We start from the raw sequence: 23,888 nt of genomic DNA, 5'->3' as shown, positions 1-23,888 counted from the left end.
CCGGAGACTTTCCTCATGCAGCCATGGAACTCTTTTTGCACTTTGCTTCACACTTAGGCACTGCTGTGCTTCTTTTAAAATGCAAGTATGCACGTAAAATTATTTTACTTGATTTGATGCATTCTATGTATTCCATTTTTTTACTTTATTTTATTATTATGATCAAGTGGGTTTTATTCTCCGTCTTATCTTACATTCTATCAATGTTTTTATGCTCGTTCTGTCTATTTTCATGTGAATATGCATTCAATGTATTCTATTCCCATCTTTTTCTTATTTTTCCTATCATTATCAAGTGGGTTTTGTTGCTTTGTATTTTCCATCTTATTTTAGATTAATTATGGAATTCTATCCCGGTCAGTTGCTCATTCTATATCTTTTCTTAGTGAACCACTCGGTGTGTGTAATTTCTTTGCTGTAAAGCACTTTTACAGCTGCATTTCTTGTATGAATGGTGCTATACAAATTAAGTTTATTATTATTATTTCTATGAATATGAGCTGTACTGGGCCTTTGATATAATATTGAATCACTTCACCACCATGGGAACACAAACATCATGTTTCAGCTTTATGTCCAATACTTTACATGAATAGTTTTAGAAAAGGAAAAGGCAAAGCATTAACAAAACTCACATTCAAAGGATTGGCATCACATTGGAGAGCTACACTGTTGAGTAAGTAATGGCCTTTATTTTTCTAAACATGCACTTGGTGTAGACAGTGTAAATGGGTGAAAACAACATTTTGTCATCAGTTACAAAGCCAAGGGGAGGTGATAGCCACTGGTGAGAGCTGATGCACTCATTGTGATAACACTACAATCACAAACAGACACTATAACTGCCTGGTGCTTTCAAACCATGCTGGAGGAAAACTGTTAGCGCTGTCATTTTCCATCCTTTTCTGCAGCCATTTCCCTCAATCACCTCTTCCATTTTGCACTTAAGCACACTCAGAGGGGTGTTTTATAAAAAAAATATTACCAGTAAAGCCAGACAAAAAATTCTGTCTCATAAAATAGGTTTGGTCAGTCCACCACTTTGGTCCAGACTGAAATATCTCAACAAATATTGGTTGGATTTCATGACATTTTGTACAGACATTCACGGTCTCCTGATGATGAATCTAGCGCCACCAGCAGGTCAAATTTCCACTTATTTAGTGAAATAGCTCAGAATCTACTGGATGGATTGGAACAAAATCTGGTACCAACATTCGTAGTTTCCAGATGATGAATCCTACTAACTAACCACCAGCAGGTTGACATTTGCAGTTCAGAGTGAAATGTCTTAACAACTATTGGAGAGATTACACTGAAATCTGGGAGAGACATTCATGTTCATATTGTTTTAACGTTGGTGATCCATCATCATGTCAAAATTTCTATTTGTCCAACACTTTGGTTTCTGACCAAATACCTGCAAAATGAATGCCATTCCCATCAGCCTCAGCTGTACTTTGTGTTTAGTGCTAATTAGCAAATGTTAGCATGCTAACATGCTAAACTAACACGGTGAAAATGGAAATCAATACCTGCTAAACATCAACAGGTTAACAATGTCATGCTTGATAGCCTACTGGCATTAGCAGTTAGCTCAAAGCACAACTGTGCTCTTAGACTCTGGTCTTGTTTTGCTTCAGGCTATTCGAGTAATTCAATGAAATGAAAGGTACGTTTGGCCCACAGCTGTGTGAAAGTAGCCTAGTAGACCAAGTAGCCTAGGTCTCATTTACATGAGACAGACCATTTGGTCTCATGTAAATGAAAGAAATGAAACAGACACCCAGAAATACTACAATCAAAATACTAGAGAGGCAGACAACCAGCCTGAAGGTATTTAAACATTACTTTCATCATACAAAGGCTATTATGTCACTTGTACAAACCAAGTAGCATAATTCAACTGAACTTTGTTCTTAGAAACTGCAAATTATCTAATTTTGGGCCCTATTTGATACATCAAAGTTAATTATTGTCATGTTTCATTTTGTGCAAACATTTTCAAATTCAAATGACTCAAACAGGATCTGAAAAAAAGATGGCATGATTACAAGCAGAGCGCTGTAACAAAGTGAGCTAACACAAGAGTTCATGGGTTCTGAGTTCATCTACAGCTGGTGTGGAACATGCTGCCGAAAGTTCTCCTTTGCTTTGTTAATGGCAGTCGTTTCGGTTTAGTTTTTTCGCTTTATTATTTTCTTCCTAATATTATCTGTTTAAATGTGCTGCTCTGTTGCTGTGAACATCACAGTTTTGTCTTTACGTGTGTGTTTGCTTTATTGACGTGATCTGTGCTTGATGTTTCAGGTCTGTGTTTCAAAGTCATGAACAAACTGCTCTAAAAGCAGACTTGACTTCGCCTGACGTCATTAGCTTAATCTTGGTTCAGTTTGTTCAGCTCCTTCAAGACTGCTTGACTGAGCCTTCTTTATAAAACGCCTCTCTGTTTCTTTACAAAAATCAGCAGCATGGTGCAGGCACGAACAGAGAGCATGTGATTGTGAGCTCTGTCAGAGGGGACGGTGCAGAAGACAGGATGGGAAATGTGATCTTGTTGTTCACTCAGGTGCAGATTTATGTGTGAAGAGCTGCGCAGGCCTGGTATCATCTTCTTATTCAACATTACAAGGTACAAAAATATGATGTCTGCATTTTAAATGAACACATGTTCCAATAAACCCTCATGTCATGCTTTCTCTCTCTCTCTCTCTCTCTCTCACACACACACACACACATTTCATATGAAATAAATAGCAATATGTACAAGACTGTCTCCAGAGGGCAGAAAACTCAAGTTATACAGAATGTAAGTACACAAAACACATCTACACACAATACACAACTTCCATCATGTAAACAACCAACAAAATGCGTAGCCCTGTCAGGTTAAAGTTACAGAAAAACCATAAACCATGAAATGTAAGTTGCACAAGGATTCCAGGATTAATCAAGCTTAATCAGATCTAGACACAATCCAGATACGAGGCATTTTATAATGGTGTCAAGGTGGTCGGTGTTCCCAGACATCACACCGACAGTCTTAAAAACCCTTATGACAGAATGAAAAGGCAGCACTCAAAGGATGATCTCCCATACGAGCCCAGAGTTCAGGAAAACATGATCCAACCGTTCTTGTTCTGGCAGCCAGTCCTTCCTGGCATGCTAATCGCCGCCCCCCACCACTACCTCACCTCTAAAGTCCCAACAAAATGAATAGCTAGTTCTTTGTCAAACAAAGTGTAATAGAAGGCAAAGGCAGTATGTAGCAAAATCAAGCTGTCTGGATGAAAGATAACAGGATCTTCTTTTCTGTCTTTCACCTTTGACAGCCTTTCTGGGAAGACTTTGACCTTTGAAGATGCTAATAATGCTACACACCCATGTGAATGAGGACATTATTGAAGGGTAATTCTGCTTTCTTACAACTTGGGTCTTATTCTCAAACCTGGAATAACTGGGAATGTTTAACATTTTACAATTTTAACCTTGTACTCACTAAAATTATTAATGAGATGTCGGAACATCTGAGACAACGGAGCAAAAACAACTTGGATTTATGATCAGACAGGCTGTTAACAAGCCAGGTTTAACCAGATGATCTAAACCACATTGTTTGGAGGTAAAACCGAAAGCGAGGCCATCTGAATTTTTACTAAAAATTCCTGATTCGACAGGAAATCTGTGTGCACACAACTAGTTGAGATCTGCTTGGGCCTAAAACTGAGACCAGAACCCAGCCCTTACCTGCATCTTTCACACCTGGCCCGGCTGAACCCGACTGGTACTATCAATTTGAGACCCAAATCCGACCCAAGACCCAAAACTCCATTTTTGCTACATTTCATTCATTGCTGACTGTTAGATCGGCACGCATTGGCTGTCTCTAAGGCTCTCCCCACTGGGCAATGTGTATCTTCTTAAAACACAAGACACAAATGGAAGCAGACAACTGGAACAGTCAGAGAGAGAAACGTGATACTCTGTCGGGACCAGACAAGATCAGGTCAGGTAGCAGAAGTTGAAGTGGAACAGTTTAGGTAATAATTTTACTGTGCCTCTTCATTTTCTCTTCCAAATAAGTTGGGCTAACCTGGGGGTTTGTTTAAAGCCTGTCTGATCATCTGACTTGGTGTGTTTCTTGCCCTGTCAGCATTCTTTCGAGCGATGTAGTTGTGTTCCCAGATCTCGGTGAGTACAATGGTATTATTACTGATAGAAATGATGGACAAAACTCTGAAAAAGAGATCTAAGTTGTAATAAACTAGAACTATCCCTTACCATCTCACTCAAAGTGAGGCGACCTGTCTGCTGATTACAACACTGTTATAACATCAGGATTTCTCTCTCATTGTTTGCTTTTTCCCTGTTGTCACATAATAGGGTACTTGAGTGGTCCAAGTGCCCCTCTGGTTGGTCCAAGTGCCCTTCAGTTTGACCCAGATATGCTCAAGTGCTGCTCTAGTGTGACCATTGGGGACAAACACCTTTATTTAACCATGATGTGTCTGGAGGCCCACGGGACACTTCCATGCTTCACATTTGACCTGATGTCACATAACATGTAAGACATTTGATGCACCTTGAGAGCCCCTGTAGGCAGCCCAAGTTCCCCCATGTGCCCCTTCAGTTGGCCCTAATGCCTTCTAGTTCAAGTGCCGCTCTGGTGTGACGTTAGGGCAGAAATGAACCCTGACCCTGTGAGAGGAAGAGATGCCCCTGCTTTATTTCCACCTCGGCCCTTTAGAGAGTCTGTGTTTGCCAATGTTTTCCTGTTTTTCTCCTGTGTTCAGTGGAGAGGTTCCCACTTCAGTATTTAGGGTTTACTTGTCAGAAATACACTCTTAGGGAGAAATGAATATCTAGCATTCAAGGGGCCAAATGTAAAGACACTGAATATCAGTTATTGGCAGGTTCAATGCAAATGTATCATCAGTATGGGCTTTCAAAATTCCATATATGTTGACCTCTACATTGGAAGTTCCTCTTCCAGTTCTAACCCTTGAATAAGAAAATGACAGGGTTGTGCAAATAGAGCTCAATAGAAGCATGTGGCTACTAGCCTTTAAATACGCTGCCTCCACTTCCTGGAATAATGTGCAGAAGGACCTGAACTTGTCAGAGCTGATTACTAAGGGGGAATTCAAGTCGATTTTAAAAGAGCGAGAAAATAGTACTCTTGGTCATTGTAATTCCTCCTAAACTTTAACTGAAAATAGTTTTAGGAAATTCTACCTGTTTCTGCATTATAAATGGATTTTTGTCCTTGACCTTGTATTGCATATTAACTGGATATTGTGTTCACTCGTGTGTAGTGTGTGACAGTTGTATTTGTCTGTTTGTATTATTGTTTATTATTGTAACAATGTTTCTGCTGCTCTGTTGGCCAGGTCACTCTTGAAAAAGAGATTTTAATCTCAGTGAGACTTTTACCTGGTTAAATAAAGGATACGTATAGGAGGTGAGATAGCACACATCCCAGAGAGAGTCTGAAGCTCTACGGGTGAATATCCTGTTTAGTACAGGAGCCAATCCATAAAATGAATCCGATCACAGTTTCATTTCACATCAGTTATCAGCGAAATCAAAGGCATTGATCCAGATGCGGACATACAGTGAAATTATCAAGTATTCTTCATCCAAGTGTGTCAGCTGGCACTGGTACACTGGGAACTTTCCACATGGGAATCCTAGGTGTCAGTGTATTTCCAAGCACAGTCCATGTGGTGCTATTAAGGCAACATGCAGTCCCAGCCCACGCAGTATTCAGTCTAACACACTAGACCTTATTGACGTTAATCCCATGGCAGCCATCTGGAACTTGTGACACCCTTGGGGTAAGAAACTCAAGCTAGAACATCAGATCCGGACTTGCTAGTCCTAAAGTATACACACCATATAAAAAACATTGGAAATGTGACCAAAATTTTGCATTTCACAGATTCCTCACTAAAAAACTACCAAATCTAGACAGGTGGCTGGGTAACAAGATAGGTTTGTTTGTAAAGGCTTTAATATGCCTCAGATGAACTAAGTTCTACGGTGTATCATCAAACACATCGCAAAAGTGTTTATACCTGTTCCGAATGGCCACATTCGAAGGTGGAGTGAAAGACCCGCCTTGAAGTCTTGACGCAGCGAAACGTAAAAAATGTGATATCAACACACATTTTTGGACAGTTTCTCCTCAAAGGCATTCATGGTGTTGCACTAGGTTTCACACATGAAAACTGACAAATATTCAACATATATGGAAAGCAATGTTTCTAATAAATATATATAATGAATGAATAATGGAATTAATTTTTATTTGGATTTAAATGGAGCATTTCTTTGGAAATTCATATTTCTGCTATAATTAGGACCAAATTACATAGTTCTCTCCATGAAATGTCCTGGTAAAATGATTAGGTAATTATTAGGAATGAATTGACCCATAAAATAAAGTGTTATCAGTTTACTGTAAATATACACTACAGTGACATCAGTTTTCATGTCTTCCTCAAAACTGAGAAATAAGCCAAGCTAGGCCGATGTTAACAATAACAAATATGGATCCCGGTGCTAGTTTTGACACTGATGAGGTTGAAAATACATATTCATATGCATACGATGGACCACAGCCAGCAGTGAGAAACTGAGTTGTGGTGCGAGCAGAACCAGGGGAGAACTGGGCAGGTGTCTTGGTGATGAGTGACCAGCATTAGTTAACGAAAGCAAATGCTGTGTCATTTCACTTCACAATGTTGCAACATGTGCTATCAGCTGAATCTCGTACTGCCAGAGATTTACTATCTAAATCATAATTTCAATAAAAACCTTTAGTATAAATTCAGTAAAAAGAATCCCTAAAAAATTGCTCCTTAAGGCTTTTCACCCCGCCTTCGAGAGTGGCACAGGTGGAAACACTTCTGCTTTTGGACCTGTTCGGACAACATGTAATACAATCTAGGTGGTTTAAAGCCTACTGAGAGCTTTCAGTCCTTACTTTAATCAGCAGGCAACATATGCCAATCTTCCAGGCAGAGGTTCTCAGCCTGAGTGTGGAAAAATGTCAAATATCCCACATCTCCTGTGAAACTGTAGGAGCTGCAGTCATGCTGCGGTCATGTAAGGAAGCCCAATCTCCATGCAGTCTTTTGTGGAATTTAGTTTTCACTTCCTGCTTTCTGCATTCAGGATGGTCGTTTGGCAAGTCCCGCCTACAACATCTCCTGTGAGGTGTAACGTTGGGCTGTAAAACTAATATAAGGAGTAAGAGTGTGTGTTTCTTTCAGTGAATTGTGTGTGCTGCATGCATTCTTCTGTGTGTATGTGTGTGTCACTGTCCAGGGTAGGTGGGGTAGTGTGTCGGGGAGTGTGTGTGTATGTGCGGCTGGGACTGTGCGTGTGTGTTTGCCAGGGGCAGCGTAGCATGGCGGTCAGGAGGCAGGCGAGTGGACAGCAGATCGTCTTCTGCAGCATCACCTACAGACAGAGCAGAAGCACAAACCAGATACATTGTGTTAATTCATTATCTTTAGAGGTGTGTTTTTCCACTTTGGACAGAGCCAGGCTAGCTGTTTCCCCCTGCTTCCAGTCTTTATGCTAAGCTAGGCTAACCACGTCCTGACTCCAGCTTTGTACGTAACACTCAGACATGAGATGGATATAAGCCAATCAGCGTAAACTATCAAACTATTATTTAAACACTGAATATGAGACAAACCAAAAAATAAATATTCCTGCGCACACCGGGATACTAGGATAGACACTAATTAATTAACAGATTACATTAACAACAAAAAGGAGCAAACTACGTGTTTCGCGTGTTGCTTCATCAGATTTGCAAAAAAGGAGAGACGACAGTTCTGGTTTGTGATTGGACAGAACCCAAGTCCCCGGTGACAATTCAATGTCATGCCTTCTTTGTGTAGCCTGGCCTGGCCTACCGCTCTCAGCAGTGTCCTGGCACAAATCTTAAACTGAGTTTGAAAGGATGGAAGAGGAGATTGAACCCATAAGAGAATACTTTAACAAAGGACATGATGTAACCTAATTCTTGATATGCTTTCAACATATCATGACATTAAAATGTCCCGTGGGCCTTGGAAGCACCCTTGAAAGAATTAGGACTGAAGAGGCGGGGCGGCTAGCCTACTCTTTAACATCAGGTTATCAAAGCGCAGTGCAGACATGTGTTTGGATACTAAACTGGCTGACTTTAAAGCAGAAACTTGGCCTCTGTGTTAAAAGGGAGATGATAATGTGAATACTTCGTGAACTGAACCCACGTGGAATATTGTTGCACGTTGTTGGCATGGAGACGGGTAAATTAAAACCGCTTGGACGGGTTCTCCCGCAGAATCACGCTGGTCAAATGTGGACCAACAAACAACAACAACCCCGAGGTAATAAAACACTTCGATATCCAAACATCCCTGTTTCAGAAAGCGGGTTTAGTGAAAACTCTGAGTTTGTTTACCCTGAGATGAGGGAAACTCTTTTCCATTCCAGAAAGAGACTTAACTGACTGTGAAGCTGCTCGCTGGCAGGTTTACTTCAACAACATGACGCTTTCATGATCAGTCTGTCATCAATGTAAGGACAGAGACAGCGACCGCTGGACATCGTGGATTCATGATGAAAAAAAATATTTAAGTGAAAGAGGCAAAACTCAACATTACGAGAGGTTTATTCTGATCTTGGTGTGTATCATCTCCACTCCAGCCATGTTGGTGCAAGCAGGTTTGTTTGGCAGCAGGAAATTAGGTACAGGCTCAATAAAAGATGTCATAGTTTGCATTATACATATTCTGTAATTTACCATATAATGCCTACATAAGAAAAAAAAGGACAAAAATTGTCTAAAGGCTGGTGTGTGGCCTACCGCTGCCAGGATCCATGCCGGTCTGGTTTCCAGTGATGTGGTGCCAGTAGGCGGATCGAGGCAGGATGGCGGTGGGGGTGCAGGGGTAGGAGCCAGGCTCTGAACCCATAGACATCAACTGGGAGTCACATACACACAACATCACAGATTAAAAAGAGCACTGTGGATGAGAAATGTTAAGTACCACAATTAACAATGTCCACAAATATTTTTGTGAATTTCACTTCAATTCAAGTGGCTTTACTGGCATGTTGCCAAAGCATATTGACATAAACTATACAGTCATAATCAACATAAATAAACAAAATAAACAATTAATAATAACAATAGGGCTTGGTAAGAATAAGATAGGTACGAATAAGATAAGATATAAACATACAACAAATGAATTAATTATTAGCCATGTGGGACCGAGGGCTCACAGAGCTTTGGAGCTCGTGGCAGGCTGCTACATATCTTGCCGCCAGTCTACAGCAGTCCTCCCTCTCTCCCAGTAGGACCGGAAGTCTCTCTGAGTCACTTAGATAGAGGAACTCTGGGAATATTTTTATTATTATAAAATATTGGTCTCTAAGACTTTGATATTGGTTGCAGTGAGTTAGGAAGTGCAGCTCTGTCTCAGCTGTTCCCTGGTCACAGTAAGAACACCACCTGAGACGTAGACCGCTCGCTGCAGGAAGAGGCAGCAATCCCTGTTGACCCCCAACACTTTAAAGCTGCATTAAGTTTTTTTTGGCCACTTGGGGACAGTGGAACAAGTTGGAAACACAACAGTGGAATATTATCACCTTATAAAGTTGATGGTGAACATGTCAGCAAACAGTCGCCTATTCACACATCCAGCAGACACAGAGAAACATTATCATTCATTTGGAGTCATGTTTCTAACCTTGGAAGCCAATGTTGTGTTAAAACACACTTAAAAGCGTGTGTGTGTGTGTGTTGGGGGTGGTGCGTGTATATGCATGGGTGTTAGCCACACTCTCACCCTGCTGTTTTTTTCCATCTCCAGCAGGACCTTCTTGTGCTGCTCTGCTATAGCCAGCGTAGAGGAGTGAACCCTCTGGTAGATCTGCTCTCCCTCTCTGGTCTGGAAAGTGTAGAGGCCTTCGCCGCTGTCACACATCCTACACACAACAGCAACTCAGTATGAAACCGGTGTAAAAACAGCACTGGCTGACAAAGAGGCCAATGCAGTATAATGGAGGATTTTACAGTGTGGAAACCCTTAATGAGCTCCTTCTCCTACTACACCTAATATAATTTAATCAATGTAGGATACCAGGGAGTGATTCAGTGTCCTTTGATGTAAATGCTGTTTCATTCTGACAAGAACACAAATTTAATGGAAACACAGAAGTATTGTCAGTTTTAAAGCTTTTCCACACTGTGTCCAAACCAAATTCTGATGCCAAAATGCAAATGGGACTAAGTTCACTTGACTGTAGTTCATTCGGTCAAGACCAAAGAAAAACATGATGCATTGTTGCCTTTTAGCTCTAGTCTGGTTTGTATTACTCACTAACCAAGGGGAGGACACACAGCCAGTCACAAGTGGACTGACATGTAACTCATTCACTGGACAGTTTTAGTGATGTCATCCTACATCATCACTGCTTCATGGACACACGTGGGGAAATGAAACTGATTGATTGACACCAGGTCATGCAGTACTTTACTGAACCTGATGTGTGTATTTATGTAATCTGGTGTCACAAAGAGCTCACAGAGAAATACCTGATTATCAGCATTATGAGTCCAGACTGCAGCTGGACCTCGTATAATCGTGTAAAATGTATTTTATAACCCGACAAGGAACTGAAATCTGCGAAGGTGCTTAAAATATGAGGAATGGAGGTAGGAGCTTTATCGACATAATAAAATGTCATCAGCATATAGGGAAATTGAGTGACTGGTATTAAAAAAGTAATTGGAAAAATAGATGGATGTTCCCCAAGAGTTTTTGCAAGTGGTTCGAGTGACAAGGCAAATAGAGAGGGAATAAAGGGGCAGCCTTGACGACAAGAGAGTGTGATGTGAAATTGGGGGGAGGCAATACCACCAGTAACAATCCTAGCTGTAGGGTTTTTATAGAGAAAGTGAGTCATTTTGATGAATTTTGACCCCAATTCAAATTTTTGTTTCAGTAATATCCACAGATAATCCCATTCAAGTCTTTCAATTGCTTTTTTCGCATCCAGGCTAAAAACAGCACTTGGGGATATTATATCTTTTGCAGCATGTATGATATGCAGAAGTCGGCCAGCCGTGACTTAATAGAACCTGTGTGGTCACAATGAACCAATAATTTACATAGAGTAGGGTCCTTGCCGGGTTTAGGTAATACAGATTATAGAGCTAAATTTATATATTTTAAAAAGCAATCTTTTTCAATAGAACAGTTAACCATATCCAATAGAAACTGACCTGACAGTTCTCAAAAAGTGGAATAAAATTCTGGGGGAATACTGTCCCTTCCCTGTGATTTACCCCTTTTTTTTTATCCCCGCAATAGCTTCCTTTAGTTCAGTCAATGTGATGGGGGACCCTAAATCATCCAAAAGAGAGGGTGGGAAGTTGTCACACTTCCCTGTGATACATTTTTTTACCCTTAAGGCTAAGAGGTGGCTTGGTCTGGATCCACTGAAATAATAGTTTCTTCTGGATCTGTGAATCAGACATTCTGCTCTAGCTCTTAAGAAAGTTTAATTTAATGGATTCAATTTGTTTTTTCTTATCCTCTGAGAAGCCAATATGTTGCTGATCATGCTCTAAAGAGTTTAGATTAGCCTCATAATCATTAATTTGGCGTCTAGTTTTATTGAGATGAGAGGAATAGGAAATTGCTGTGTTTCTTATACAACCTTTAACGGCACTCCAAAGAATCCGTGGGTTGTTAGTGGTCCCAGCATTTTCAGAAATATAAACAGTGATGGTTTCTCTAAAGTAAGCGCAGATCTCATTTTTTCTGTCAAGTTCTCTGCTTCCTCCTAGCCAGCAGTCTCTCTCTCCCTCTCTCTCTCTCTGTTGGTCTGTGCTTGATTACAGGAGTGGGATCAGGTGTGTGGGTGTCGGCTGGCAGGTGGCCAATCATCTCCAATCTACTCTGCTTCAGATACTGGGCTTCAACTCCACCACACCACCAGGTCGTAGACTTGGTTACCCAGTTAGTCTCGCGGCAGCCGTTCTTTTTCCGCTGTTGCCTTGTCTGAGTTTTATGCTAACCCATGTTTCTTGTGCCTTCAGTTACTCCCTGCCTAGACCCGTCTCCCGCCTCATTCCCACTTCTGCAAGCCCTGGATCTCTGGACTCTCTCCCTGGATCTCTGGATGTGCTCGGCCTGGCATCTCCGCCTGCTCTGCTGCCTCGCTTCCCTGGTTCACGGCTCAACCCCCAGCTCTCCCTAACTCAGACTCTGCTCCCCTTTTTAAGACTCACTTAAGTACTGTGTCCAATAAATTATCTTTTGCACCAGCTTCCTGCCTCGGAGGGGTTAGGGGGGGGGGCTGCTTCCATAAATTTCTATAATGCTTACAGAGAGGTCACGATTAAGGACCACTGAAACACAGCTCTTAGAATTAATTGAGGCCGCAGCAGCTGTGTAATAGTGCCTATTAGCAAAATGATGACAGTCCTTACTGGCATGATGGGATTTCTGAATAAGTGCCACCTGAGTTTCATGCTTCTTCAAAAAGTCTAAACATGCAGAACGTTTAACTGGACCATTAAGACCGTTAGCGTTCCAGCTGGCCACATTAATCGTACTCACGTGGGTAAGTTATGAAGAGGACATTACACATCCTACTGCAAAAAACAGGAGATCAATCACATCCCATAACCCAGGTAACCCTCACATATCTATTATCACAGAATCCTGAGGTTGGTCTGCTTTGCATTCAGACCACAAATGAACTACACTGTTGTTTTCTTGGAAGAAGACCGAGACGCACCTTCTCAGGCACTCTGGTGTGCTTTCACACCTACATGTTTGTTGCGGTTCAAACAAACCCTGGTGCATTTGCCTGTTGGGTTCAGTATGTTTAGGCTTGTGTGAATGTTGTCAGTCAACTCTGGTGCGGACGAAACAACCAGACCGAGACCACCTGAAGAGGAGGGTCTGTATGTCACAAAGTAAAAACAGGTGTGTTGAGCTTGTGTCCTACTCTGTGTATTTTAACAATTAAAACAAACAAAGTAAAATGTAGAAACCACACTGTCACTGTAAATAAAAATGAAACTTTTGCACACAGACTTTGCCACATAAATGCCGGAAAAGTACAAGTGCACTTCTGTACAACCTCGGTGTCCTTTCACACAGATGACCTACCATTTTGCACTGGTGGTTGTGATTGTGCCCTTAGGCTTTCTGATCATCAATTCACAAGCAACTAATAGTAAGCTAATTCATTTAAAATGGTCTGCTTCTATCATTTTTAGTTAATGCACATTACTGTGTCCATATTGTGAGTCTAGTAATAAATGTTAGCTTAATGAAATTGAATGGCAGTAAACTAGCTGTAAATGTATACATTACATACAAGCCAAGTCTTTGGGAATGATGCAGTACAACACACCCACAGACAGAAGGCTCTTTTTCTATTTTGGTTTGTTTCAGACCTCAGACACACACACACACACACCCCATTATCTGCATGCTGACCCAATCATAGCTCGTTTTATCAAAGAGGAGATAAGGAGGTCTGGCCCAGCATTGATTCATCGTCTAATCTATTCAATCAATCTCTTCATGCTGCTCAGCCCAACACAACCAAGCTGTGTGTGTGTGTGTGTGTGTGTGAGTGAGTGAGTGAGAGAGAGAGGGAGAGAGGGTGAGATATCCTTGGACTGACCGTAAGCTGACTGACAAGTACACGCACACACACACACACACTGTGGTTGTTCCGATAAAGGTCAAATATTTCATCTTAAATACACACTTCTATACCAAAAGATTGTGTTGTCCCTAACTTGACACTAACTTTGTAAATGTGTGGCAACCTACGATGTATGTAACCTGTATTTATCTGAGGACAGACAGCGATCAAACATCTCCCCCTCCCTCCAACAGCCGTCCCATTCCTGTTCTCACCGTCCGGCTTCGAAGGTGAAGCGGGTGGCGTCGCGTCCGTAGCGCCGCAGGGAGCAGAGTGGCCAGGTGACCAGCTTGGTGCGAGGGTTGTGAATGTCCCACAGGTAAATGTTCTCGTGGGTGATCTGCATCATGCACTCCCCATAGATGTCCAGGTTGGGACAGGGGAGGAGGAACACGTTGAAACGCTCTGAGGAGACCAAGGAATGACAAGAATAATCCCAGGGACTTATTTTCACTGTAGTTTGAGTTCCTTCAGAAATATCACCAGAATCAAGTGTTAACAGAGAGAAAAAGTCCTGCCCCACAGGTCAGCTCTGTTGTGGGTTAGTGCTGTCTCATTGCTCATTGTAATTTCTTATTAAAGGTTTTCTTTCATCAGTCTAAGTGAAACACGCTCCTGTTTTTTTGTGTGTCCATATTCATGTTAAGTTAAATAGGTATCTAAGAGCAGAGCTGTTTCTAAGGCCAGGCAAGGCAAGTTTATTTGTAAAGCAGCTTTCAACAACAAGGCAATTCAAAGTGCTTTACATGAGAAATAAAAGGTATTAAGAAATGAAACACAAGGCAGTGTAAAAAGACAATATGAATAGGATTTAAAAGAAAAAAATAAAATAGAAAATAAATAAGATAAAACAGAATAAAACAGATTAAACGGGGGAATGAAATTACAGTGCAGCTACAGTGCAGTGCAAGATATGAATAAATAGTCCCAAATGTAATTTAATAATGACAGAGCTTCTGTGGCTCATGGGAGGGTCACAGGATACAATGTTGAATGCTAACAAAATAATTAGTTAGTTTAATCTTTGTTAAAACCATTAGGTGTACAAATGTCACCGTCCAGTACAGCAGGAGACACCAATTTAGCATAAATATGGACAGAAAACCCCACAACAATGTTTAATTTTTTTTTTTAGAAAAATTATAATAAAATGACCCTAGCTTCCAGAAACTGTTTCAAGCAAGTCAAATTGTTATTTCCAAAGTTGCATTAAAAACATTTCAGTTTGCATTCTCCCAAGTGGGAATGTCCAATTACACTGCAGTCCTTGTCACTGCTAGCTCCATTTGACCAAGGAAGGATGCAGACAGACAGATCGCTCCTCTGTTATACATGGTGCTTCGTTTCACTCCGCCAGCAGTGAGCTTCAGGAGCAACAGATCTGTGGTGGTGGCAGTAGAAGCTTAAACAACCTGTTGAGATGGAAACCTTTACTCTGCATGTTTGATTTTGTGTGTTTGTGTGTGAATTACCTGTGTGTTCACACTGCACTCCAGCAGCCAGGAGATCAGGCTCTCCCATACTGATGTCATTGAGCCGTGTGCCCAGACACTCGATTGACAGCGTCTTAAACCAGTCCTCTGCCTCCAGCTCTGGAGTGAGAGAGACAGAGAGATCACATACAGTCAAGATCATTCCTGAAACAAAGAAGTCAAATGGTGAAATGACGACCCTCTGCTGGCAGGTGTTTGGAGACTAGATTTAATGACAAACAGGGCAAATATTGTGTGTAGTTCATGAGGCTTGAACTGTAGCTGTGGTGCAGGTCGGATTAGTAGGAATACATGCATCAATAAATATGGTATAGAGATGCAGCCACATCAGCAACCTACAACCATGTATGTAGAACGAAACGCGTTTTCATCCGGAGCATAAAAGTTCATTTTTGACGTTGGAAATAGTAGTTTGATAAAGAAATAAAAATCTCATCTCAGTTACGTGCTTGAACTATTTCTTGGTGAACAACAGCCGGGTGGACTGACTGCGCTCAGCTTCCTGAAGTCTTGTCATCAAAGTGAGGTTGCCAGGTTTGTTTCCATCGTGCCGCTACAGCAACCTTAATATCTGTGCTCCCCAACTGTATCTGGCAACCCACGCTATAGCCAGAGATGCTGTACAAGCATCAACAAGTGCTGAGCGGATGGATAAATTGATGTTTGTCAAGAAATATTTCTAGTGTGCGACTTCTCCTAAGATCACAAATTGTGCTTTTTTTGGTGCTTTTTTGTCTGTTTATGTACAGATTACAAAAACGAGATACGTTGTGTTAATTAGTGAGCTTTAGAGGTGCTGGTAGGTGTATTTTTGAACTTTGGACAGAGCTAAGCTAGGCTAAATATGTCCTGACTCCAGCTCTGTACTTAACACACAGACATGAGAAAGATATCAATCTTCTAATCTCACTCTCAAACAAATAAGTGTATTTCCCACAATGCTGCACTATTCCTTAAACTTTTCATAAAGTGCCCAAATAAAGAAAAGAAATCCATCACGTTACCTACATTGTCCACTAACTGTCTGATGTACTGTAAACCAACCATTAATGAACTGACTGTGTGTGGAACTACAATTGGCCCAACCTTTTCTGTTTTATGTATAGAGAAGTTTTTCCTTGCCACTGTCACCAAGTGCTTGCTCATGGTGGGATTTGTTGGGTCTCTGTGAATAATATTATAAAGAGTACGGTCTAGACCTGCTCTATAGGAAAAGTGCAATGAGATAACTTCTGTTATGAATTGGAGCTATATAAATAAAATTGATTTGAATTGAAGTGCACTCCTGGGTCTGGTGTGAACAGCGATAACCCATGACTGCATCAACAGTAAGTATGCATGTTTAAACTTGGGTGGCACTACACAGGGTTTGTGTGTGAAAGTGGTATTAATAGATTAGTAGTCAATTTCACAGCAAATTACCACATGAGACTAAAACACTAAGTAGGATGTGTTTTGGAGTGTTGAGAGTAAGTTTAGGGTTGAGTCCTGACAATACAGAGCTGAATCGGTTGTGTGTGCGTGTGTCCATACATTACCTGATTCACAGGTGAAGGTGCGTGAGGTGTCGTCTGCAAACACAATGGCCACTGCCTGTCGCTTGGTATCTCGCGGCAACCGTGTGACATTCTTGACGTTGCTGATCTCTGTCACCTAGGCAACAGGTTGAAGGTAAAATGGTTAACAAAGTGGACATCAGGGCAGATTAACTTACTTGTTATTGTTTGATTACAGTTTTTCTCGATTGCTTACACACATTTAGCGAATCATGGGTCAACTTAATCTAATGCTCACACCTTCTTTGCACAGCAAGGGTTTTCTCCGGCGAATGGGTTAACTATTTCTCATTGCTTTCACACAATTTTCTTTGAGTTTTCACACACTTTTCAAAACAGCTAACATACTTCTCAAAGAGAGACATGAAACCTAATTAAATAACCATGTCAACACATTTCAAACACTTAGCAGCCTATTGAAACTGCTCTCTCAATTCTAAATATCGTCAGCACCTGTGTGAACTCTCTGTGCACATTCATCAATTAGTTCTCAATTTTATATAGAGGTCAATAGGTTGAAGTTGGTACCAAGCATCAAGGAAGCTGCCACCGACAACCTCAGCGAGGACGGGGACGAGGACAAGGAAGAGGTCGTGGTACAGGTAGAGGGGCCCCTGTCAGGGGACGTGACATTCACATAAGATGCTTTAATGAACAACAATCATTGATTACGTAGTCAATCATGGCCTCTCCATGAGAGAGGCTGGTCAAAGGGTTCAGCCAAACCTGAGCAGTCATACTGTGGCATCAATTGTTCGTACGTTCCGCATTGAAAATAGGTAAGTCACTTCGCCAGCCTTTACAGTCAATGTACTGTGTTTCACTGCATTTGCATTCTTGCACAATAATTTCTATACTTTTGTAGTGTGTTGCCACAATACAGTGCAGTACTGTAGTTTCACCAAAACCATTTACAAAAGAGTAACTGACTTTCAAAATATACAGTAGAATTCTGATTACTGTATATTTACAGCAGCCTATTGCATTATTTTCACAGAATCAACACACTGGCCCACACTGGTGGCGGGGGGAGAATGTTCCCTGCAGAACAGGAGGCCGCTCTTTTGGACATGGTGGTTTCCAACAGTGCCATGAGATTGCGGGAGATCAAGGTAGTGGCCATTGCTGACCAGGGGACATTTGTCAGTGTGAACAGTGTCAGTGATGCAACAATAGACCGCATCATCAAACACAATCTGGTGGCAATGAAGCAGCTGTACAACGTACCATTGCAAGGGAATAGCATACATACAGGTAAGGATCTGTCTGCAAAGGGTTTGTCTTGCTGCACAGTATTCAATTACTGAAGAAAACAGCACCTTCTGTATGTGTTGTAATATATTCTGTGTTGTAATTTCTTTATGAATGTAGAGAGTAATGGATCTGGAAGCAGACGCAACACATCGTGTGTTCATCTATGTGGAGGAGGCGGGAATCAATCTCTCCAAAAGTCAGGAGACTTGGCCGTAATATCGTTGGTCACAGGCGACAGTTACCGTGCCAAGACAGAGGGGTGCCACCATTACAATCTGTGCAGCCATTTCCACAAATGGAGTCCTTTGCCATATACCAACCATAGGCCCATACAACAGTGATCGCCTAATTACGCTCCTCAATGCCTTGCATGACAGCCTGGTGCGGTCACATGAGAGAGAGAGGACATGTCCGTTTTGTAATCATTTGGGACAATGTAGCCTTCCACCATTCACAAGCAGTGAATGACTGGCTCACTGCTATGGGGCTGTTATGGGGCACTCAGACATGTTGTTGCTTGCCCAGCTTTCCTGCACTGCAGCTTCGGCCCTTCTCCTCGCGCTCAGGCTGCTTCTGCGCGCTCGCAAAACGTCTGCTCTCAGATTTCTCCTCTGCTCTCTGACTTTTTGGGCAATAATGCTGTCAAAATCCCACAACCAATGGAATGCCAGGTGAAGTGTTGACCAATGAAATGATCCGTGCCTCGTTGCAGGCGCGTTTCCTTTTCTTCTTAGAGCGTCCCTTACGGGCGGTTACTCTTAGCCGGGGTCATCCACTCCCGCCCTCCAAGGCTTTATAATATATACTTCCCTTTCTTTCTTTACGACTTTTGGAATAAAAGGACAGTCAATATATATACCAGCGTGTACTTTTTCTTTTAAATAACATTTTAAAAAATGCATAAACTCCTAATTGGGACACTGACTGCCTCATTTCATTCCTTGGTGACCTCTATGAAACACTTGTGCCAGGTGAGGAAGGGGGGCAAGTGTGGCAGAATCCAGAAGGTTTTGTAAGTGTTGATGTGGCGTTTCACCATCACTTCCAGTCACAGAGTGGTTTACAGCCCATCCCAAGACGGTGTAACTTTTCTTTCCACCTTACTCTCCATTCCTCCACCCCACAGGGGAAATCTTGTCCTCATGGAGGAGGAGAGTTTATGACCAACAGTCACATGATCAGATGTCTGTAAGGGTGCAGTGAGGACCCACGTGTTGATTCTGAGATGTGTGTGAAGTGTTTTGGTTGCATTAGTGCATTTTGGATGTGGGATGAACTGTTGTGCTGAGCTACATGTTGGTAAAGAGTTTTGAAAAAGTGAACTCAGTATAGAGAAATGTGGGTTAGCAAGTGTAAAAAAACTTTAAGTCCACTGGTGTGTTGAAGGATGCTAAGTGTAGTCTGGTCCGGAAGTAGACAAAAAATGTCAGGTGAAGGAGAGGTGATGATGATGAAGAATGAAAGATGATTCTCGCTGAGCTCGGGACAAAAAAGACTCAGACTTTACTGTGAAGGCTGACTGCTTTCATCCCTGTCAGTGTGTGTCTGTCAACTCTTTATCTTTGGTTTTCTCTTGCAGAACAAAGTATACCTGTCACACACGCGCACACACGCGCACACACGCACACGCACACACACACACACACACACTTACCTTAGGAAAGGCTCTGATGTAGGCAGTCTTCTCATCAGGGTATTTCTCCAGACGACGAGGTCCTTTGCTGGATGACTTCTTGAACACAAGCCAGCAACGCCGATAGATCTGTAATATACACGCACGCACGCACAGACACACACACCAACACACACAGAGATAGAATCAAAGTAATTCATTATTCAATACTACTTTTATTTTAGTCAGAAACAGTGAGTTCATCACAAACCAAACCTTATGTGACAGAACAAATAAGTACTTTACATCAACACACACACACACACACACACACACACACACACACACACACACACACACACATTTTCACGCTTTAAAGGAAAACTATGGTTTGTTACAGCTTTTGTTTTACTTTTGTAGTTTGAGCCATCAGTTCTATCAGTTATAAAATGTGGTGAAATTGCTAAAGCTTGTAAACAGGGTGATACTTTTGCCGAATTAACTAAACCACTTTATTTAGTTGTATTTTCTGTATTTTTTGTGTGTCTGTATTCGGTTGTGTGTCTGTATTTGGTTGTGTGTCTGTATTTGGTTGTGTGTCTGTATTCGGTTGTGTGTCTGTATTCGGTTGTGTGTCTGTATTCGGTTGTGTGTCTGTATTTGGTTGTGTGTCTGTATTTGGTTGTGTGTCTGTATTCGGTTGTGTGTCTGTATTTGGTTGTATTTGATAAAGAAGCATATCACACCGCTAGAGCAAGACTGAAAGCTGGCATCAAAGAGGCAAAGTGGAGAAAGCAGCAGAGACTGCAGAGACCTCAACACCAACACCAGGTGGTAAAGTTAGCTGTCAAGTCTACTTCGCCTCCAGAGGACCGGCCACTGTCAGAATCCACCGTGGATGTGAGAAGAATCCTGCTGAGAGTGAATATGAGTAAAGCTGCTGGACCTGAGAACATCCCTGGCCGTGTACTCAGAACATGTGCAAATATACTAGTACAACATATCACCGTCACAGGAGATTGTTCCCACCTGCTTCAAGACAGCCACCATTGTCCCTGTACCAAAAAGTCTAAAGGACTACCGCCTTGTGGCTCTCACCCCCATTCTGATGAAGTGCTTTGAGAACCTGGTTCTCCAGCACATCAAAAACAACATCCCAGCCAGCCAGATCCACAGAGGATGCCATCTCCACTGCCCTCCACTCAGTCTTCACACACCTTGAGAACAACAACACCTACATCAAAATGCTGTTTGTTGATTTCTGATCAGCATTCAACACAATCTCTCCCATTAAACTGATTGGAAAACTTAGCACACTCCTCACAAACAGACCCCAGACAGTTCGGATTGGAGGTCACACCTCCTCCACTCTAGTGCTCAGCACTGGAGCCCCCCAGGGCTGAGTGCTCAGCCCCCTCTTGTACATGCTGTACACCCATGACTGCAACCCCCAACATGGAGACAACTCTGTTGTGAAGTTGGCGGATGACACTACCATCATCAGCCGGATTTCAAACAACGATGAGACTTCATATAGGGAGGAAATCAACAATCTTGCAGAGTGGTGCACAGAGAACAACCTGCTGATCAACGTCAGCAAAACCAAGGAGCTGATCGTTGATTTTAGGAAAAAGGAGGCAAAGACACACACCTGTCTACATCAGTGGAGCTGAGGTGGAGCTGAGGTGGAGCAGGTGAACAGTTTTAGGTTGCTGGGAGTCAGCATCACTGAGAACCTGACATGGTCATCTCACATCTCCACTCTGGTCAAGAAAGCTCAGAAATGGCTGTCTTTCTTAAGGAAACTTAATACAAGTAGGCTACTAACCACTCTGGGGTTTCTGGCAACTGGCTTTTACCAGCAGTAGTTAGCCAACAGGTATTTGCTATAATAAAAAAAAAAGTTTACCTTTCTCCCTGAAGCCCATTTTGGAAATAATATAATTCTGTTAAACTTGCAGAATTTTCTTTTGTTTGTGACCCCACTAACCTCCACCTCACAAGCACCTCGATTTGTGTCAGAAAAATGTATTTTGTTCTCTTCCTCTCGGCTGTTGTCGCCATGATTCACCGTAAGCAGGCTCATTTATATGCATCAATATTCATGTAACTGACCATTTATGGTTGAATGTGGGCGTGTAGAGGGCGGGATATGAGGCTGATCCACGTGCGCACGTTTCCAGGTGGACTGTGATTTATAGAGAAAAAGTTGCCTGCAGGTGTGTGTACGCATGGTTTTATAAATCTGAAATATTTTTGGAGCACGGCAATTTTCGACTTTTCTGCGCACGTACACTTTCAATATGGATCTTACGCTTATAAATGAGAACCCAGGACCGGGGGGCTCTGATTAAAATTGCTCAGAAGATCATTGGTACCAGAGCCAAAGGTTACTAAAGGGGGTTGGCTGATGACGTCAGCCATCAGCCCAACCCTAGTAGGCCTACGCACCCCAGCCACAGCCTGTTCATCCTGCTGCCATCTGGAAAGAGATACAGAAATCTGCTGTTGGACCACCAGACTACAGAGCAGCTTCTTCCCTCAGACTGAGACTGCTAAATTCATCCCCAGCACTTCCCCATGAAATATAGTTTTACTTCCATGACTTATTTATTTACCGATCTACTGTTTATAATTTTTGCTTTCAGGGCCACCATAGGATTGTGAGTTTAACTCCAAAAATGTCACTAGCCACCCAGTTAACCCTTGCAAAACAATGTGATCTGCCAAATAGCTTTTTGTACACAGCACAGAACATATGCACATGAATTCATATGCAAAATTCGTCCAGCCATTCTCCTTCTCTCTCTTTTAGCCTCTCGATTGTTTACAAGAGCTTAGTTCAGTCTCAAGGGCAGGAGTGGGAGAGAGAATGAGAGGCTCAGGCCCGATCTCTATTAAACCTATGGAATCAAGCTCCTCTCCTGTGGAATCAGATCCCAGTTTGGGTTCGGGAGGCAGACACCATCTCCACATTTAAGAATAGGCTTAAGACTTTCCTCTTTGATAAAGGTTATAGTTAGGGCTGGCTCAGGAGAGTCCTGAACCATCCCTTAGTTACGCTGCTATAGGCCTATACTGCCGGGAGACTTCCCATGATGCACCTCTTTCCGCTCTCCTCCTCTCCATCTATATGCATTTTTATCCCATTACTGCATGTTACTAACTCAACATCTTCTCTCTCCCGTAGTTTTGTGCTTTCTCGTTTCTCTCCTCTTTCCTTCTGTCGCTCTCAGCAGGTATTTCTGCCTCCGGAGCTGCAGAGTCTGGATCTGTGGTTGTGGGCCACCTGCTGCCCCTGTGTTCCTGCTCGACAACTGCTACTACAGTTGTTGTTATTGGCTCTGTTACTATTATTGTCATTATTGAGTCTGGTTCTGTCTCTTAAAGGACGTTTTTCCTTGCCACTGTCGCCAAGTGCTTGCACATGGTGGGATTTGGTGGATCTCTGAAAAAAATATTATAAAGAGTACGGTCTAGACCTGCTCTATAGGAAAAGTGCAATGAGATAACTTCTGTTATGAATTGGCGCTATATAAATAAAATTGAATTGAATTGAATACCAATACTTTCCCACCTGTACCTCCTCTCAAAGGAAATCTGAGCACAGTAGGCCATTGATTCTGCCTTTTGAACTTAGGATTGATAGAGGAGAAGTTAACTGAACACCCCTGTTCACATTTACACCTGGACATTAATCCATAAAAATAATTTTTCTATCTTCTGTAATCACAATTATGGCGTTTAGCTGATGTTCTTATCCAAAGTGATCTGCAATAAATGAGCATATGGCACTTCAGAAGCTTGCCCGAGGACACTTTGACCAGATATGATTATTGATGGACTGAACTGGTTGTCAACTACTGTCTCATCATAACCTCTCTAATGTTAAAATTACAATCCTTTAAATGTTCAATATATTAAATCACATTTTTGATACTATAGATTTTTTAGCAGTAGCCATTCAGTTTATTTCTGTAATTGACTCTCTCTATAGTAGTTGTAATTGTTTCTGGCCGAGGCCATGTTTGTTCATGTGTAGTTCAAATTATGTACCCACACTCACAAGGGATTCACAGGAAATGATGCATGCACGTACTGGACATGATATGGAAGACAAAATTCAGTGCAAGCACACATTTAATGCATAAGACAACATTCGAACATGAGTTCAGTAATACCAGGTTGACTTTTAGTCTTCTTTATTAAAAAATTGTGATGCAATGAATT

At 41.9% G+C, this 23,888-nt stretch overlaps 1 protein-coding gene across 1 annotated transcript in view; it reads right to left on the bottom strand.

The window, feature by feature from the left end:
• Positions 1 to 557: 557 nt before the first annotated feature.
• dok4 (docking protein 4) overlaps positions 558 to 23,888 on the bottom strand; it is a 107,883-nt gene continuing 84,552 nt past the window's right edge. The window contains exons 3-9 of the mRNA XM_044197364.1: positions 19,701 to 19,808; positions 16,775 to 16,889; positions 15,216 to 15,335; positions 13,959 to 14,148; positions 9,858 to 9,996; positions 8,870 to 8,987; positions 558 to 7,467 (exon numbers count right to left, since the gene is read on the bottom strand). Coding sequence (XP_044053299.1) covers positions 7,322 to 7,467; positions 8,870 to 8,987; positions 9,858 to 9,996; positions 13,959 to 14,148; positions 15,216 to 15,335; positions 16,775 to 16,889; positions 19,701 to 19,808 — 936 coding nt within the window. The 3' untranslated portion in view covers positions 558 to 7,321. The remainder of the gene's footprint in view (positions 7,468 to 8,869; positions 8,988 to 9,857; positions 9,997 to 13,958; positions 14,149 to 15,215; positions 15,336 to 16,774; positions 16,890 to 19,700; positions 19,809 to 23,888) is intronic.

The sequence above is a fragment of the Siniperca chuatsi genome, linkage group LG1 (genome assembly GCF_020085105.1).
Source record: "Siniperca chuatsi isolate FFG_IHB_CAS linkage group LG1, ASM2008510v1, whole genome shotgun sequence".
NCBI lineage: Eukaryota > Metazoa > Chordata > Actinopteri > Centrarchiformes > Sinipercidae > Siniperca > Siniperca chuatsi.
The sequence above is the reverse complement of the archived record's forward strand: the minus strand, read 5'-3'. Positions and strand labels throughout refer to the sequence as shown.